Source organism: Sinohyriopsis cumingii, chromosome 9 (assembly GCF_028554795.1).
Source record: "Sinohyriopsis cumingii isolate HCF-2022 chromosome 9, ASM2855479v2, whole genome shotgun sequence".
NCBI lineage: Eukaryota > Metazoa > Mollusca > Bivalvia > Unionida > Unionidae > Sinohyriopsis > Sinohyriopsis cumingii.
The window spans coordinates 18,144,409-18,166,218 of NC_142969.1; the positions used below are offsets into that span (position 1 = coordinate 18,144,409).

The following is a 21,810-nucleotide window of genomic DNA, read 5'->3' on the forward strand; positions in this document are numbered from 1 at the left end:
GTAAATGTGTGACTGAAAGTTGTCATCAACCAAGGATTGCAATACCTCTCTCCCACGGAAGGTACAAAAGAACTGTTCATCTGGGGCATATCAGATTAAACCATCACCTGTTTTCGCGTGCGCGTGTCGTCTGATGGTTTAACAAAATATCGTACTATTCTGTATCCCATCTGTATGGTGACGACGAGTTAATTGAAATTGTGGTGTCAAGCTTATCTCTGATGGTTTGTATTTTGTTACGGAAGAAATTTGCAAACATGTCCGGAAGGTAGACTGGTAACCTTAAAATAGAAGATAAGTGATAAACGGAGATATAAGATAAGGATTATTTAGTATTCAGCACGAACTGTTTGTTTCGTGACCAACCCTGTCAAAATCGATTGTTATAATGGTATGTTGTGTCACAAGTTAATTTGAATACAGTTACTTTGCTATATTAGCAACATTTGAAATTAAAATATAGATAAATCACAAGGTCCAATCATCTGATAAATTTTCATGAAAAATCTTTATTAACTGAAAAGTAAAGTAACACCCCTCTGTATCTTGATATTTTTTGTCTCCTTCTCTCTCTCTCTCTCTCTCTCTCTCTCTCTCTCTCTCTCTCTCTCTCATAATATACTTTTGGTACAAGTTTAGGATTTCTATGATTTGAATGAATTTAATTTCCATCATAGAGTCTACCATTTAAAACTCGAATCCAGGTGCAATCTGCATTTATCATTTACACGCACTAGGCAAATGGTCACATACTTTCCATTCTAATCTGACGCTAGATTGTGGTTCTACTCACTACATACATTTGGAGTGGACAAGTAATAGTATTCCTTAAACCTATCAAAACCAATGAAATTTTCAGATTATATAATATATCGAAATAAAGCTAAAATCATTGTATACCAAGTAAAATCGTGTTTTTGCGACAAAACCGAAGGCAATAAATAAACCATTTGAAACAACAGTACATTTTAGGCAATACAAAATGATGTTGTACTGAAATTAACGACAATATTGTATTTATCCATTACAATCGGAATTCACACAATGTGGTCAGACTTATTTTAGGGTAAAAAACAATTCAATGCCGGATCCAATATCGAGCTTCTTGTTTTAAACTTTTTGACATTCTTGAAAAGCATTTGCTCACACGGTAATAGGATAAGTGGTAGTTTTCGCAGAGGTAATTACTCACTCAAATTTGATTTGAACAACAATGTCATAACTCGACATTTTTAATCGTCACCTTTTTATTCTGAGACACGTGTGAATTTAACATTGAGAATAAGTCCATATTCATTTTAGAATCTTAATTAATCTACGAGTCTGTATTGACAGCTTCCAAAATCGCTTTTAAATACTGGAATTATCTTCAACTTAAATTACTCTGGGTAATAATTATAATATAAAATATGCTTATACTAACTATTCCGTTGATAAAACAGTTGAACATAGAATATAAGTTTCTTTGCAGTTCACAATACCTTAAGGTCACACACCAATGTATAACATCATAATAAAGTTTGATAATAAGGTAGGGGTTATCGCAAGCTAATTTGTCATCTAGTATTAACATTTTATGTTAATATCATATAATAATATAAACCTTGTTTATGCTAGAAATAAATACAATATCGAATTTCAATTTGATCACTTAGTACACTATGGTACTACATAATATTGGTCATAAAGGCGTGGTCTTTAATTTTATTTAGATCATGTGCGTGTGAAATATTCACAACGTAAATTATCCTGAAACCCCCATGCCTAATACAGCATCCTCAACAAAGTTATAACCTTGCTGGAATCTTGTATTTCACGTTTACCAGGCGCTACGATATGTTACCCTATAACGAAATCTCAAAATACATCTTTGCCTGTGTCACGAGATGATGTCTTTACACGGACCATCAGAAAGGGAGAAGATATAAGTGGAGGAATAAAAACAATTATATGTTCGATAGTAATGCGAATTAAATCATAATAATGACTTAGATCAGCTACAATAGATTTAACTATTTGCATTTCATTTGGCTGGTTACTCATTTCTCTTAGGTAATATTCAGTGTTCAAGTACATAGCTATGCTGTGTTTGCAGTGCTCAACTTTCGTCATTAAGCAATTATTCGTGTTTAAATCCTAAGTGTGTCTTATATTTATTTAATGAATATGAAGGAAACTAGAACTTAACAAAAGAAGTAACTTACCAATTTGCAAAGATTACGATTACTCTGGAAAGGTAAACAACTATATTAAGTGGCTGACACATTGGAAACGGTTATGCAGACTTCATTCGTTCCGTCAATACACATTTGCTTGCGGTCAGTCTTAGCTGTATTGGATATGCAAATATGTGTATTTGTATGCAATATAAATAAAATATAGGTATAGCATGTACGCTGTATCTTTTATATACTACTCGGTGTATAAATATTTCATTAAATGGAAACTCGGCATGCCACATTTCCATGTAATGAATCATTGATACATCTCGTGGTATGTCAGTGTTACATACACAGATACATACATACATACCATGAGAAACACAATTAATGTATATATATATGCATAGCTCGACACAATTTTTTTAATATAATTGATCCGTCCATGGAATGTTCAAGAAGGCTGAACTTGAAGAAGTCCTAATATTTATAGTCATGAATAGAGCCAAAGAGACATGTACTTGTTGGCGAGTTGTATGTAATTAGTGTAAGCTGATGAAATAGAGTTTAAAGGGTGTGCTATGTTAAACAGTGTTAACAGATTGCAGTCCCAAACGAGAATGTAACATTGAAATGGCATCATATGCCGTGATTGGCCTTCACTGTGTAAAGGTTTATATCCACAACCAAGAGTTTAACATGGAATGACACTATAGGCCCAAACGAGAAAATATCATCGAGGTGTCATTGGTATATTTTTGGAAGTGGTTGACCTCGTTCGACGATAGATTATAACATTTTCAGGAGTGGATGACCTTCATTTAAAAACGGTGTATATACCCAAACTGGATTTTAACATGTGGAAGGATGATAGACCCAAATGGGAATTTGACATGGGGATGAATTGTAGACCCAAATTGGATGTTACGATGGAAATATATAGTGTAGTGACCAATAGCCAACATATACTATTCAACACGCTATGCGTGGTGACCAAAACCCAGTCATCCACTATCCAATACCACTGCCTAGGAGCTTTATGCATCTTTGTGAGATTTACATACACAATATTGTAGGTGTCAGAACATTTGCATTTGTACTGATTTCATATATAGGGAACCAACTCACAATGACACAAAAGGTGACTAAGAGTACTATACAATTTTCGAAACTTTCTAAGCGAATAAAACAGTCTGGACCGTTAGATTAAAGTGGTCGAAGCTAAAACTAGCACTACAATTTCAAATCCAATCCAGATATTTAGCGAAGACTAAGAAAGAATATCCAGATTAGAAAGTAAAATGTGGCCCACACTAAAAGAGATAATAAAATTCCGAGATTGTATTCAAATTTAGTGGAAACTGAAAAATGTCAAGTAAAAAAAAGGTAAAATGAAATTTAGACCTGGACTAAAAGTAATAATGAAATTCATAAACTATCACCGACATTAACGGGACGAAATTTCTTTATGTAAAAAGTATATGAAATGTAATTTATACTAAAAGTAGTTCCCAAGGTATTATATTGGCACGGACTTCATAGGAGACTTAAAAGATAACCATGAAAAATTTATAAAAATGGCTTGCGCTACACATAATACTAAAAGTCAGACCGTTATATTAAAGCAAACAATAAAAAGTCCAGAAACGTTTTGATATATGCTTGGCATTAAAGTTATGCTAAAAGTTCAAAACTAGTACAGTATTTAGCGGGTATTGAAACAAAGTTCGTCTAAAATGTAAAACGTTTAAAAAGGATGTTTGCACATTGCCGAGAAAAATGTAAGTGTGGAAAGTATACAACTTTACATTTATGCAAATAAAAGTATACCGAATTTAGTTACCTGACCAACACCCTTTATCAACTATATAAAGCCTTAACCTTACCATACACGACGGCAGTAATTTTCCCAAATTTTCTGTTTTATCATCAATGCATAATAAAACAAAATTTGCATGGTGTTCATGACAAATATACTGTGAATTTTTCTTTTACACATTCTAGTATAATCCGAATCACAATTAAAATTCACAACACATCACAAATACAATTTTGTACTGATTTTAAAATTTGACTTTACTCACTGGTATGTGTTTTTGCTCTTGTATTGTTTCTTCTGTTCATCTCAACTGTTTAAACCTCTGTACTTTTAATATTTGAGTTTACCCACTGGTATGTGTTTTTGCTCCTGTATTGTTTCTTCTGCTCATCTCCATGTTTTGAACGTCTTTACTAGAACCATTGAGACACTAGGAGAAAGATGTAACTCAGTCAAATTAAGTTTATATCATCTTCTTAATGAAACTCACATTTCCAAGGCGAAACCAAAAGCCGACAAACGACAATATGCGGTTGGCTGAAGCTTACGCTAGTACAGTTTGAAGAAATGATTGATCCATATTCAGCACAACTCACACCCGCCGGACAAAGATATTAAATACCAGCCAAGCTGTAAAGTCCTTCGATAGCTTCTGAAAAATTCATTTACCTTCGGGCTACCCTAACAAGTAACTTTAAGAAATTGTGGTAGAACGGCGTACACTTACAGTGTTAAATCAGAATAGTTCAAGTCCCAATGGTTGTCATGTCTCTGTATATATTAATTGTAGATTTGCCACAACGAATCTCTTGGTAAATGAAAGATAATTCACAAGAGGTACAGCATCATAAATGCAAATGAATCATTTTATCTTGTGGAATCAGTTCATTTAACAATACTTGATAATCCGCTAACTGCAGTGTTATTGACTTTCTTCCTTGAATGACATAGTACGATGCATGTACAGTCAGATAATATGTTTGCAGTTCATCAACGTGTGACTATTCGAAAGAAATCGGTCTTCTTATAACAATCATATATCGATGGCTACAATGTTCCACTTGAATCTATTCTGCTCTGGTGGTAGAATCTGGATGTGCGTCTCTAAATTCTGGTCGACAATGGGACGAAAACTATAGATTGGAAGATATGAACGAAGAATTGTTCAAAGGAACATTTCACATGTCTGAGTTACAATGTGTCGCTAGTATATCCGCCCAGTTTTTGATTTTTTGGATTGCTGCATCGCACGTCATCTGCTATTAAAAAGTAGATGTTATGAACACAGCTATATTTCCTTCTCAGACCACATCTTTTCAAGACCTACAAAAGTATCAACAACCGTAACCATTGTGTGTATGCAGCGTGGATAATGTGTCCTACGATCAATTAGTCATTTTCTACTAACTTCAGTCACCGCTCTTACAGTCATATCAGCAGACCTCCTTTGTCAACAAGTGGCTCTTAGGCGACCGGAATCATCGAACTATAATGAAACAATTTATGTTTAACATTATTCAGTAATAGTTATATGGATGTGTTTCGCAACGATAAATTATGGTTTCCCATGACCAAAGTTACAAAAACCACACAGTTGGATCTTGAAACTCATTGAGAAGTATTGTTGAATGAAATTAGTAATCCAATCAAATGAAGAATGTAAGATCAAACCTCGTTCAAGTATTCAGAAAACAAGTTCATTGAGAAAAATGACCACGTCATCTACAAATCCAAAAACAGCATAAATAATTACAAACTCACGTAGGATATTGTTTGTATTCAGTCTCATTAAGATGAGTTCACCTTTCAGTTTGGCAAAAAACTCACCTAAGTGCTTTGATAGAATACCAAGTGATTTATCTGCGTCTTAAATAAACATATCTGGCGGATTTTCGTCTTTTTTGTATACATTTCTGGGGAATTCACGAACATACAATGTTCTACTAAACACAGCTGTTCCTTTTCTGAGATTCGTTCCTTTCAACGTGTAATCTGTCATAAATTCGTTCGATGAGTGAAGGAAAAAGCCAGCAGACTTCCTTTTCGTCGTGGCTTATTGACTCTGATGCCCTTAGTTTCCTACCAAAATCTTCAGCTGCATTTTATTCCCGCATTTAGTGGTTTGACTGACTTGTAAAATGCTATACCTCTGGTAGATATGCGATAGAAATTGACCTCAATATGCTTTCGTCTGCTATTTGTATAGACCCCACAGAGAATTGTTAATCATTATATTTGCGACAAATCTCACACCTCCATATGTGAATATCACGTTCAGTCGTTTGCATGTTTGAAAGTTTTATATGTGACTCAGTGAATTCATCCACATCGTTAACTGTATCATCTTTTCTTTCAAATGGACGAAAAAACTTGTTTAGTTCATCCACAAACAAATCGAATAAGCCAAAAGCTAAACTTCTACTACCTGAGCTCACATTGATTGAAAGTTGTTCTTGCTTCACGATACTATTTTTATACACACGTATCATACAGTATAAAGACGTGTAGTATGGATAATTACTACACGATTCTGACAATGTAAACTTAGAACAACATGATCACATACTAAATATGTTTATTGAATGGTACGGATATACGCCTTCGACTGTGCTGTGTTCCGTTTCATGACTAATGCTACCGAGCACAAACCGAACATCAATCAAACCAGAATGTGCGTGCGCCGTGTGGAGGCTTTATTCAAAGAGGGAAATGACATCAATCAGACTCAGGGCAGAGAAACAGATAATTATCATATATGGCTATTGAAAGTGGAACCCACACCACTGCCTTTGGGCTTCTATCAAAATTCGGGATCAAGTTTTTCAAGGTCGATAAGCAATACATTTATCCATCGGCATTGTCAGCAATGTGGCCATCAGCAGGGCCATCATGTTATCCAATACTGACTTTCCTCAATATAGCCAGACGTTTCCCAGACCTGGCGATGCCAAATTTGCCCAGAAAAATTACTTGAGATTTTAAAGGACAGTTTGAACCCGCATTAAAGATATAACAGTTACGTACCAGCAGCAGCCAGCCTATTTAATATTCTGGAAGAAAAGCTTTGTAAGGTTATGCTTCACTTACCCTATAAAATCACGTCAACTTCGTGTGGAACTTCATTATGTTGTTGCTATCACGACCACAGTGATCATCGTCTAGTATGAAGACTTCCACACTAAGCTGGAAATCAACAGTTTCAGAAAAGTGATTTTAAACTGGGGGGGGGGGGCTTTAAACACGAACTTAGGAAGAGGTCAAACCGTAAAAAAGAAGCAAAATACAGTCATTATATCAAGTTGACCATACAAAATCTTCCATATCACTGGTAGGTGGCTGAAACAATACACCTCTAAACATAGAACGAAGATATGATTATCAAATAAATCATCCCGTGTAAATGGCGAAATCATAAGACAAGACGAAAGAGTGGCTGGAAGATGCGTGACAATTGCGATTAAGTTATATAAAGACTCTCGTGGCCATGTCTTAAACCCAGTGACATCTTTGGAAATGAAATTGTATTAATCTATTTATTTTAATATTTAATAAATGGTTATAAATTAAAATCAAATATTGCACTTTTGTGATAGTGAGGACAAGTCTCATTCATCGATAAATTGGTATTATTGTTTACATTTTATTCTAAGAAGTATCAATTTATAAATATTTCAATTTTGAAAATCTTAATTTATAAACAGCCAGTTTACAATTGTACCATGTCTTTTTAATATTCTCGAAATATCGAAACTTTGGACGTTTCTTAAATGTTTTAGTACTTTTAGTTTAGGCCTCTTCCTTTCCCACATTATGTTCGATATTCTTGGACTTCGCATACAAATCGTATGTTTAGATAGTTAAATACGCGAATGTTCAGCACCCATATGTGTACCTCGCGCTGATCAACGAGGTGATCTCCAACATGCAACGTAATGGAATCCATGGCGAATCATAACAAAGTAGTTTCAAGACTTAATAGAACAATCGCAGATATGACTCAGAGTAGCACCACGATGCTGTCGGTGTCGACAACGAGGCCAAACGACGATGCTTTATTTCCCATCGCCATGATCGCGCCGCACGGTAACAAACTTAATACACAACTGGCACAGCTGCCCGTTTGTTACAGCAGGCCAGCATGTGATCGGCACCGTTTGGTGGGATACAAACTAATAATACGCTGTGTTTCTAATGGCACGTATCAGCAATTCCCAACTTAACTTTCAAAGCCTGGGCGGTTAATGTTGGGTATAAGCGCAATTTGAAAATCACAATTACTATTCACAAGACGAAACGCAGTTCGGCAATCGAGCTAAAATCTTCCTGGTACCACGTCGGGCTTTACTTAGCATATTTTACCCGGTGGCCTGAGAACATGGAATTTCACTGGCTTAACCATCGGCGAGAAGTCCATTCGGGTTCTCATGTATATGGTTATTGCCTCGGCTGGTCGTGCTGCAAGGCGGCTTGCATCCCGCCATATTTTGCATGGCATAATGGATATATTATCTAGATTAGTTTCCGGAGCTCAACGTGTCGACGAGCAAAAAATTGCTTATCGCCCCAAAGACCACTACAGAGATAAAATATATGCAGGCCGTTACTAATCGTACTACTAGTGGTCTACCACTGCCAAGGAACGAAGAAATGCCCGCCAATTCAGAAAAATCACCAATGCCGCAACATCAGCACGATTAAATAATTTGGTTTGGGGCAAAAGTGACTCAAGGCATTTTATTGCCTGATAGTAACATGTCCATTAATATCAGGGCGATCTTAACGACGGGTGCGAGCTACCCTTAGAGGACTGAGTTAATCTTCACGGGAGTTAAATTATTCTTATGATTATTGTATGCGAAAGGATCGTGGTCGAATATAATTACAAGTTCAGGGTACAAGCAGGTATATTTGCCCGATGAAGCACTTATTGAGGTCAATTGAACTCATGTGAAAACTGGTGGATATTCATACGCATCGTGGCTTGCGGGGTGGTGGGTGGGGGGCATTGTGGCCTTGTGAACAAGGACGCAATGACCTTATTTACTAACACCAAATACATCATAAACAACAAGAAATTCGATGCATGCAGGGATAACGTTGACATGGCAAAGACAATACTTGTACTCCCTCGCTATTTTGATAATTATTTTCAAAGAACCGGGCTCGTAATAATGCTAGCCAAATGCATCATACATAATGCTGGAGGCAGGTCATTTGAATCGGCGGTAACATTCCTTGTCACCTCGTCCGTAACCAATGATGTACACGGTATCGGAAACCATATACATATCTCTCCTATATTATATAAGGTTATTTGAACACACAACTACTCTCTCTCTCTCTCTCTCTCTCTCTCTCGATAGAACCTCTCTCAGCCTAGATATGATCATAAACGAATCGGCGCATCTGCACTGAAGAGACACGTTGACTGAAATCTAGCTTGTTACAATGCGTTTGAGAGTTATATACTGTTTAAAACACGAACGATTCGGAGAAGGCAATATATTTAAACAAATCGCCGATGCTCAACTTGAGCTCATAACTATGTAGTAAAATGTTATTAAATAGTTTAAATAGTTTGTAAAATATGTACTTCGCACCTTTTTCTCATCTGTGTGTGGACGGAATATCATTGGACTATTTTAGAAAGCTACAATTATGAGTTATATCTATGACCCCATCCACAGCTGTGATACCGCTTTTTTCTCCTTTCTCACCTATCTTCCTGGTCGTAGATGTTTTTCAATTGACATACTAAAGAAATATATTTGAATAAAGTTCTTTACTTATAAATTGGTCTACTCCAGTCACCAGTTCGTGGCAGTGTTATTGTCAATAACCCGCAATAGACTGGTTACTGCTGTATATCATTCTGAATGTCATACTGATCCACATAAATTCTATACTGCATAGAAATAACACCACCCTGTCAGTCTTAATGACACTAATGTTTGTAAAACACATGTATATGACGTTCAAGACCACGATTCTCATGTTTCCTAGGTATATAGTTGACATCGTAAAATGACGAATGCTTTATCAAATTAAAAGAAACTATAGATGATAGGAACTGGAATATTTATGCTTGATGATGTAAATTGGATCTTGGCGACGAGGATCCCTGTGCGATAGTTGTAACTCATTTCACAGTAATCAAAACAAAATCAACAAAACATTGCCACTACAGAGATCTTTATGTAGAAATTTCATGTGCGGTTTCAATTTATATTTTCGTCTATATGCTTTCTCTCCAAACATAACCATAAGTACTAAGTACCGAAGTATCTCTCATCCAAGCAGCAAATCTCGTCTTTGCTTATTTCTCTCCAAATATCTGCTACTCTTATTGAAATATCTTACCCAAATGGATCTCTATCGCTCTCTTCTTTATATGTCTGTACCCTTGTTATTTTTCTTTCTTTCTATCCATATATACCACATCTGCATACTGAATCTCATACGTTACCTTAAATTGCAATATACAAGCCTGACTTAATTATATACTGCATACAGTAATTAGTATCGTTGATATTCTACTTCCTAGTTCTTAGTTACTTTACCTTGCATTTACTTTATACCTGCAGTTAATGGCTATTCATCATGGACATCAGCAGTGTATTCATTTTCAGCATTTTCTTACTTATTCCTGTCCAAGGTCAAGTTTTGGGTGAGTACATAAACGTTAATCTATGTTTAAGCAGAATATGCATCGCTATTATAGTTACAAAAATCTGGAGTCTATTTTGTCCTGATTACCGTTAGTTATTCCCAAAGCTGGCAACGGCTTGCATAACCATTCATATCTTTGCACATGCCGGTGTGTCTGTCTGTCTGTGATCTAAGCAGAGGTAGTAAAATAATAGAAGGTTATAAAATATTGTCAAAGTTGAACTTTGGTCGTTATCTACTATTTTGTGTTTGTATATTGAATAAAAATGAAATGCACATTATGAGGTACCAGGTACTAATACAGACAAATTTTTTTATATTTTCGTGTCCTTTCTGTGAAGTTTATGGAAGCAGACAAATAAACTGGCATAATGGGACATCTAGTACACTGTGCACGTTAGCTAGAACAAAAATATTTGGCCCACATCAGCGTGGATTCTTTGCGCCTCTATTTGGTGTATTCATAATTTCACTTATATTTTTTAATATAAGTATATGCCGATGCGGTCGCGGTTTGCATTGAGAATACGCTCTAGTGTCGTAGCCTTGGTCAATCAATGACTTGGTCATAGCAGACCGAAGGTTACAATATAAGGATTCATTCACCTCTCTCTCTCTCTCTCTCTCTCTCTCTCTCTCTCTCTATATATATATATATATATATATATATATATATATATATATATATATATATATATATATATATATATATATAAACATTTCTTGAACCGTTGTCCTGGAAGTACTTTCAACGTATTTTGTATAAGGTGAATGTGATAGTGATTGATGAAACTGTCTGCTTACATTATTGGTATACACACAGTGTCTTAGATTACTAGTATACACACAGTGTCTGATTACATTACTGGTATACACACAGTGTCTGCTTACATTACTGGTATACACACAGTGTCTGATTACATTATTGGTATACACACAGTGTCTGCTTACATTACTGGTATACACACAGTGTCTGCTTACATTATTGGTATACACACGGTGTCTGCTTACATTCCTGGTATACACACAGTGTCTGCTTACATTACTGGTATACACACAGTGTCTGCTTACATTACTGGTATACATATAGTGTCTACATAAATGACTGGCATATACAAACGCATGCGTGAAACAATGGCTGTATATATTGCATGTCATATTCCCGCTCTCTGTTAAAACTATAAGAATAAAATCAATAACTTAGTCATTTGATAATTGTTTAAATATTTATAAGATAAATTTTTAAGCAGATAAGAGGCCTGAATAGTGTTTTTGTTTCATAGCATACGTGTCTTTTTATTCGTTATGTATACGCCATTGGTGTAGAGCCAGACCTGATAGCTAAGCAGTACTTTATTTCCTATCCCTCTGTTCAAAACCCCAACTGGTTGATGGAGAATACTGAATGTAATGATGGCTGAATTATTGCTGCCTACCATTCGTTGTGTTATTCTGTGCGTGCATGGGTGTCTCAGAATAAGTGTGGGTGTTTGTAATTCTAGACCTAAGATGAAATAAACGGGATGGTTATGAAACAAAAGTAGGGTTCCGATTTTATATTTGAAATTGATTATCCCACGTAAAGGTTGAGATTACAAAGCACTTATCAGGGTTCATAAACACTTTGGCAGTATATTAAAAGTGCAAATTTCATCATAGAAGGTTACAATGACTAAATTGTAATTTTGTTCAAATTTAACATTGTAAGATTTAGAATATTTTATTTTAAAATATAGGTTCATTAATTCAGTGGGATTGATTAAAAGAAATTATCTATACCGTGCAATGTATCGTGGTATGAAAGATTGATGTCACTGTTTAAATGAACAATAGGCTTGGAACAACTAATTTATCGAAAAATCTCCGTGAACAGATCAAGAGAACCATACTAAACTATCACCCCGTGCAAAAGTATGTTCATCATGTTCCATAAACAATGGGATTTATAAGATGTATTTCTTGATTTTATTCAACTCGACCAAGGAAATCATTAATAATTAGTTGAGGACGATTAAGTGAGGTTGTTAGCAGTTGGGTATCGATCTAGCAATTTCTACATAACTGAAGCCTATGCGAGAACATTTTTGAACACTTACAAAGCTTTAAAACAATTAAGGGGTTAAAACCGGTTTAAACACCACCCTGTAATGTGTTGATTGTGCGTTTCTTAAAGACCAAGCACACCTCTGTACATGCTCCTAAACCCTCAGACACTAAATATTCCTCAGGTTGTTTTCCCACGGTCAAACAAACTTAAAAAAGAATAAATCATTTTGTACTGCGTGTATAGGTTATATACAAACATTGGTGCAATGTTAAATGCATAACGCATAATAAGTATCAGTGACTTGTATTTAACTTCCTTTCTGTGGGAAAACTATGACAACATAAATTAAACCGCTGTCTTTGTTCAATATTGTATAACAACATACATTGTATTAAATAGTCCAGCTAACTTAAAAGGAATTCTTGAAACTGCTAAGATTATGTCGGAGGCTGACACGAAGTAGATCAAACCCAAACTATTGATAAATATGTATATATAATACAAAATAAGAAACATAAATCAATTTCATCAAGCCTGGAGTTTATAGCTTTAAGAAAGATGGTAAGTATATAGCAATTCAGATAAAGATTTCATTTGTAGATAGATTTATATTCATGTTCCAAGCTAGTATGTATTTACCAAATAATTTATAAGATTACAAGCTGGTTGAGATAATGGCACATTTAAGTGGAATGTGATCTCCATATTTGTTTGGACATCTATTCATCAGATTATTTCCATGGTATAGATATATTCAATAAACAACTGTACATCATAGATATATATTTCACTCCACACTTAACACTTTTAAAATATCGCATGACGATGAACAGTATTTACATGATGATCTGGTACTATTCAACCTTTAAATATTAGGCGACATTCAGGACTATTACGTGAAAAATTTACCTTAGTTTAGTGTGACAATGCATGCCGTCGAACAACTTCATTATGTATGTTCTTGAGATGGAAATTATCGTCTTTTAAACATGCATTACCGTGCAAAGGCTGTTTACATTGAGTCGAGTAAGTAAATCATTAGTCAACTCAAACGACAATTATTTTACCTGGCGACCACTAAACGAGTACATGGTACATAATCATTATCTCTCATAGGCACGACTATAATTTCAATAAATAATAAGATGGCAATGCGATACAATTAGTTAACATTCTTAGTGAGCATACATACAAATAGAATTCATATGTGATGAAAAAAATAAAAAGGGTCATGTGTTGATCTAAATACGCTCCGATCAATGTGTGTAATAGGTAAAGAACTGGTTAATATTTATTTATAGAATGAAAATCTGTGCGTATTTTTCACATTTACTTAAATAACACAACGCAGAAGCGTAAATATAGCTTTATACATTGGTACACCCATGGCTACGTTGTCATAAGCAACTAAATTTTACGACCTACTCAACCATCCTTTGCGTAGTGTATATTAACTACCGTATTAAAAAAAGGATGGTCACTGATTGGCTTAAAATAGCCACTGGAAAAAATAGCTTTTTTCAGAAAAGGATGCAAATGAGTAAACTAGACGTACTAGTAGGCTTGACCATAACACGTTTTTATTTCTTTGTCCCAAAGGTTCCAAGCACTACACATGACAAGCAATAACATGCTGATGATATATTTGCAGAAATAAATGAATACATGCAACTAGTGTAGTTCCAAGTATTCAACATACATATATTACATACAGTGACAAAAGCAATGATTATTGAAAACAGGAAAATGTAATATAAATCTAAGCATTAAAACATAACTATAGCATACGTGTTCGTATGCATCTTCCTACATTGGGTCTTTCCAAGTTTTAACGGGAATTATCTGCACTGGCCCATATGCACACAGACCTTTCATTTCTGTCTGCATTTATGAATGCATTATATACTGTATTTCTATCTGCATGTATGTAAATATATCTTTCCAATTGGTTGATTCTTATATATCCTGTGCTATTTTACATACGGCCAGGATGAATTAACCGCAAGTAAAATTCGAATATGACACAAACATTTGCGAATCGCGGAAGAAAAGCATTGCTTTTTAGATGACCTAGAATTCAATACATTTTCTTTGAAAGGACAACTACTATAGCTTCACCACTCTCATATATATCACAAAGGACGAATGAAGCTGGGTACATCAAACACTAGTACTGACGCAGACTCTGTGCCTCTCTTCGATCTCCGCTTCATATTCATATCTCCATCGATAAACGGCATTCGTTTTTTGTCAGCTGGTACACGTTTGTCACAATTTCATTTTGGAGTGGGACATTTCTTTACTACATCCACTTTTACGGGATGGGTGAAATTACTGTAGCTGATACACTATTAAGCTATAGATATGTGCCTGTCTGTCAAATAACGGCTAGACCGTACTTCCAGACACTAACATGTCATCGAGATAGAATAGCAAACTTACATCAGACATGCAATGCCCCGGATGTGTTGCATAATACCGCTTTGCATTCTTAAAGTCCTCTTTTTGGCTATACCACGATATAAGATATGATGCCGTGAAGCAATGCATGCCCGATATCAAATTAGTATTATGGTCGATTCTATGAATATTATATCCATCTTAATCGGTAACCGAATTGAAAGCTTTATAGTCCAAGCAGAATAGCATATTCCATTATTTCTTCGTTACCAATACTAACCTAGCATCCCCAGGGCGTACCGACGGTGTTGACTCTCCCTTCTTCAGCATATCATTGACGTGTGCGTCAGTGTGTGTCAGTCTAGATTTATACTTAGAGTCACACGTTTTGACGGGACTCGGATGATTGCGACATTTCATGCTCTGAGATAACGTTTTATCACATTTGTTCTGCCCATATCATCTTTTAGCATACACTGTCAAATTTATCCCTTGGGTATTGGGAGCAGAAGCATCATCGGGTTTGAAATGCCAGCTTTATCGCTCTTTTAACTCGCATAAATGGGACGTAAATTGCCGTTTGAATATTTCTTGCAATGCTCTACATATTGCGTCGATAATGCCGCTGGTGTATTAAAACACAAAACGCTAGCCTGCAAGTTTTATCACACATGTTCTCTTCAACAAATATATCTACAAAAAGCTCGCCTCATCCAACATTCGGCATGCATCCTAAAATAATATATTCCATCAATGATGTTATAATATTATACGCCATTTGGAAAACAGTTCTATACCGAATGTATAGCAGTGTATAGTATGTCATGAAAAGTGTGTATATAAGCTAGCTCTTGAAAATAAGGTTAATAAATCTTAACGGCAACACCAATACAGCTCCAAATTTGATTTTGTGATCTTATCCAAAACACAGATAACGCAAACATATCTTTTCCTAAGGGTGATTGTTAGGCATTACATTTGTGTTTATACCCTGCTTCCACAAAAGGTCGAAACTGTAGAATATGTCAAAATAATTACAATCACTACTACCCGACAAACGACACGTTTCGTTGATATTATTCAGAAATACAGGTAGAGTCACGGAATTAACAGAGAATTTCTTGTCTGTAATTAGCAATATGCACATTTAAAAAAAATCAATTAATTACAATTTATTATCTAAGGAACACAAATATTCTTCCTTATCATATCATTATAGTAACAGTTGTTTCAACGTAGAGATGTAATGAAAGCTTTTTGGAAGAAATTTAGATTATTAGAAAGAGAAAACACAAAACTTTAAAACAAATTCATGTAGGGTCTAAATTTGGCATTACTGAAAATGAAGCATGAGTAGCCAAATGTGGTACAAGCAGATGTAAAACATGTTATTATCTGATAGACGAAATATATATTAAATTTAAAAATGGTACCATATCGAGGAAATTGATTACAATTATATACATTGCATGTATGCAACGATAAGTGATAAATGCGAAGCCTTTTAAGCCGTCCAACGAAAAATGAATTAAGGAAGATAATGGTACATATAGACAAACAATAACCGAGGAATACATCATAGCAAAAGTTTATAAATATCAACATAACTGTTTAGAAGGAAACAACAAAGTCTTTCAGTTAAATACACATTATTTATTAATACTGCATTTTTTAAGAACAACAAAGGAACTGTGTTAACCACAGCATGCTATTTCTAATTATAAAACAATATCTAATAATAAAACAATTTCTGGCCCAAATTGTTAACTTATAAACAAGTACACTACATGATGAGATTATGTTGTAGCCATCAGTTTAGACATAGAAAAGAAGAAAACGAAAATACGGACAGACGCACATAGTCATAGCATCACAAGTTACATACCTAATTTCAGTTGCATTGGTCGATAAATGCAAAGATGATTTTGATTGGAAGAAAGACAACATGTGATCAGGATGACCTGTGATTATTTTTGTATCAACTTTTATATAAACTTTACGTAGAATTACTTTGACCGTTCGCTCATTATGAACCCGTCAATGATACTAAATATCAACAAAAACAAAATTAAAATAAATGAATTAACTACATCTGATGTAAAAATGCAATTATAAGAGTTTAATTTTGATTTTGTTCGGCGTGTATTGTAGTATAAACCATTGTGGTATAAAAGATTTCATTGTTAACCGTTGGGGTTATTTAACATTTGGCAAGGTTTCCGACTATGTGTTCGGCTATTAACGCAGACAGAACGAAAATACTCTTGCATGCACCATCAGTTCTCAACAGTGATGCTAGCACTACCATTACTAATGCTGCTACTACTACTACTACTACTACTACTACTACATGTACTAATATTTTGAGAATGTATACTTTAAATAAACATCAATTTCTGAAGGTATCTAAAGAATAAAAATAAAAATTTTAAAAATCCACAACGTGGATAAAATGCATGATTTCCTTTGCTTGCATTAGTTCCCACTATACTTTACTTCGTAACAACCTCAGGAGAAAATGTCAAAAGATTCAGTCACATGCTGCATTATGTTGGGCGATCATTTTGATACCTTTAATCTGTTTCTTTCAGAATCCATTATACTAGTTTATAATAGCTCATGCTTGAAAAATAAACCCTATTTGCCTGTAATGAACACTATGTTGATCTGCGATGAGAGCACATCACGTAATTTGGAACACAAGACAGTATATCCAACACATGAAAAAAAAACTAAATATTTTTCGACAGTTAGCGAAAAGGTCAATTCGTGTCCCAACTCTCTTTGTAAGAGAAATTAAATGTAAGACTACACCCAAATAATATTTTTCAAGGCAATATTGTAATTTTGCTTCCCATCATTCGTTTTTAGTGAATATATCCGGATTAATGCGTTTTCCTGATAACCGAATCACGCAAATACGATTCATCGAATTTTCTTATTTTTGGACAAATTATTTCTAGACTATCGAGACAACTTTCATAGTAATGCTATACTTTGGTCCCTGTTTTTTTTATCTCTGGATCCGGAACGCAGATTTCTGGATAGAGGGAGCAAATTAACATTTAAAAAATTCTGTTCCCGTTGCACTATGTTTTGATAGCGATATCTTCGGATCAACGGAGTCTGACTTAACGAGGATATATATATGTGTGATTAACTATAATGTTTTCACTGTCTTATTGTGTTATCGTTCTTCTGCTAAGCAGCATACAATTCATTTGACATACCATACATCGACTGTGAATTGAGCACTTGATGATTATATCACTGTGTTCTATCTTGAAAGGCAGTAAAAAGGTATAAACCAGCTACTGGACAGTAGTTTTATTGTAATTGTCCCTAATACGGGTTAATGACGCGGATCTGCCCAACGTTATTCAAGTCAGCCCATTATTCGCGGTCCTAATGTACAGTTACTCTTTTTGAATGATTTGAATGACTTCTTTATCCGAAGAGTAGGCAGAGGATATACTGCACACAAATAAAACAGACAATGTCAACCTTAGTTCGTACATTTCAATCATATATCTTTATAACATTCAATACCACATCTCTCCTTCTTCCTAGATAAATAGCCGATCATTAAAGCTCTATCACACGAAAAGAAAATATGTTTTGAAGGCTATTGAAAAAGAAATGTATATTCTGGATGACATAAATACGATATCGGATCAGATTTGACATACTTGGTAAAATTTAATGAAACTTATCGACTCAGATCTCTATGTGGTAGTTGCAATGATCAGACTGTGAACGCATGTTCATTGGTGTAGCTGCATTGATAGATAGATAGATAGATAGATAGATAGATAGATCAACAAGCAGTAGCAGACGAACTTGCGATTGCTCATCTTAAATCCATTATTTTAGTCAGTTATTGTGGGGTTTAACGCCATTTTTCAGCACAATATAGGCTATATATGGCGTTACATTCTTTGTAGTACTTTCGGGCAGTTGGCCCTCCACAAAACTGTGCTGTTTCTTGTGATAGCATTTTTACCATTACGTTTCATTTGCAGCCAAGGGAGACGATTGCTATGGGAGGTAACTCTTAAGCATCAACGCATGCAAAACAATAAAATTAATCTCCCGTTTTTTCAGTCTAGATTTTCATCATGCAATATGTAATTTTTGGCATCCAAATTTGTATGTTCGATAGTTTGATTGGTGACATTATAGTATATATATATATATATATATATATATATATATATATATATATATATATATATATATATATATATATATATATATGGACATAAATGCGTTTAAACACATTTTTGTATATTCCCAGAGAACTCCACATGGATTCATTGCAATCCATTTACACGATCCAGCAACACTATATCGCATTGGTCTCGATCAAACATTTTATCTGAACAACTTGCACATCAAACACTGTGCTGGGAGTGTCTCTGTTTATTAAAGAAATATATTTACTGTGTAATGAACCAAGACAAATGTTAACCCGCTTATCTCTGAGACTGAGAAATTACAACAAGATGGTCGAAATAAATCAATGCCGATATTGAAATGAAGAGGAACGTTGACTGAAATCTAGTTTGTTACAATGCGTTTGAGTTACATAGTGTTTGTAACATGAACGATTCGGAGAAGACAATGCAACAATTCCAACAAATTCAAACGATTCAAGCAAATCGCGAACGCCGAACTTGAGCTCATAACTATGGAGTAAACTGCTATTAAATAGTTTTAACAGTTTGTAAAATATCGACTTCGCACCTTTTTCTCATCTGTGCCTGGAAAGGAATATCATTGGACTATTTTAGAGAGCTACAATTTTGAATTATAGCTATGGTCTCATGCATATTTGTGGTACCTCTTTTTTCACCTTTCTCACCTATCTTCCGGGTCGCAGATGTTTTTCGATCTTTTTAGCCTTTATATCTATACTTAAAAACTGGTCTACTCCAGTCACTAGTTTGTTGCAGTGTTATTGTCAATAACCCGAAGTAGACTGGTTACTGATGCATATCATTTTGAATGGCATAATGATCCAGATAAATTCTATACTACACATAAATAAGACAGAAACTTAGCACAGAAATAACACCAAACTGTCAGTCTTAATGGTACTAATTTTTGTGAAACACAATTATACGACGATCAAGACCAGGACTCTCATTGTTTTTAGGTAAATAGTTGACTTCATATGATGACGAATGCTGTATCAAATTAGAAGAAACTATAGATGATAGGAACTGGACTATTTATGCTTGACGACATAAACTGGATCTCGAATCAGCTTCGATTTGCGTTTGGTGATATGAAATTAAACTTGGCGATGAGGATCCTTTTGCGATACTTGTAACTCACTTCATAGTAATCAAAAGAAAATCAACAAAACATTGCCACTATAGAGATCTTAATGTAGACATATATGAGGGGTTCCAATGTATATTTTCTTCCACATGTTTTCTCTCCAGACCTAACCATGAGAGCTCTAATAGCAAGTTTCATCCCTCCTTGAAAAGTATGCCGCCTTTATTGTCGATAGATTTTTGAATGTTAGAAATCACACATCTGATGAGTAGTTGATGTAAGCATTGATTTCTCATTAAATTTCATATTTTGGGATTATTCCCGTCTTTTCATTGGTTTTCTATAGACTGAACCTTTTGTCATAACAAACGTAACGATTTTCTCTGTGAATGCTTTATTATATATATATATATATATATATATATATATATATATATATATATATATATATATATATATATATACATATATATATATATATATATATATATATATATATATATATATATATATATATATATATATATATATATATATATATATATATGTGTGTGTGTGTGTGTGTGTGTGTGTGTGTGTGTGTGTGTATCACCTGCATACTGAATCTCATACATTACCTTAAATTGCAATATACAGGCCTGACTTAATTATATACTGCATACAGCATTTAGTCCCGTCGATATTCTACTTCCTAGTTCTTAGTTATTTTACCTTGCATTTACTTTATACCTGCAGTTAATGGCTATTCATCATGGACATCAGCAGTGTATTCATTTTCAGCATTTTCTTACTTATTCCTGTACAAGGGAACGATTTGGGTGAGTACATAAATTAACTTGCTGCACGTTAATCTATGTTTTAAGCAGAATATGCATCGCTATTTTAGCTAAGAAAATCTAGAGTATATTTTGTTCTGATTACCGTTAGTTATTCAGAAAGCTCGTAACGGCTTGTATAGCCATTCCTATTTTTGCACATGCACGTACGTTTGTCTGTCTGTCTGTGTGAGTGAGGCAGGGATAGCACAATAATTCTAGGGTTAAAAAAATATTGTCAAAGTTGTACATTGATCGTTAACTGCTATTTTAGTTTTGGTATATTGAATAAAAATGAACAAAACAATATGATGTACCAGGTACTTATACACAAAAATGTTTTATTTTCATGTCTTTTCTGTGCAATGTAAGCAGGCAGGCACCCATACTGGCATATTGGGATATCTAGAAGTTGTACACGTTAGCTAGAAAAAAAATGCGCTCTAGTTTCGTAGCCCTGGTCAATTACCTATTCATATCTGACCGAAAGTGATAAAGGATTAATTCACCCTTTTATCTCTCTGTCTATCTATCTAATTATCTCTCTCTCTCTCTTATATATATATATATATATATATATATATATATATATATATATATATATATATATATATA

The 21,810-nt window shown here is 34.4% G+C and overlaps 1 protein-coding gene across 2 annotated transcripts in view; it reads left to right on the forward strand.

Annotated features, from left to right (window-relative positions):
• Nucleotides 1-10,572: 10,572 nt before the first annotated feature.
• LOC149791330 (uncharacterized) overlaps nt 10,573-21,810 on the forward strand; it is a 187,140-nt gene continuing 175,902 nt past the window's right edge. Inside the window, exon 1 of one of the 2 annotated variants that reach the window (XM_089969860.1) lies at nt 10,573-10,645. In XM_089969860.1, the coding sequence (XP_089825986.1) occupies nt 10,579-10,645 (67 nt within the window). In that variant the 5' untranslated portion in view covers nt 10,573-10,578. Of the gene's footprint in view, nt 10,646-21,130; nt 21,199-21,810 lie in introns of those variants that run through there. The other variant, XM_089969859.1, reaches the window with a different exon arrangement.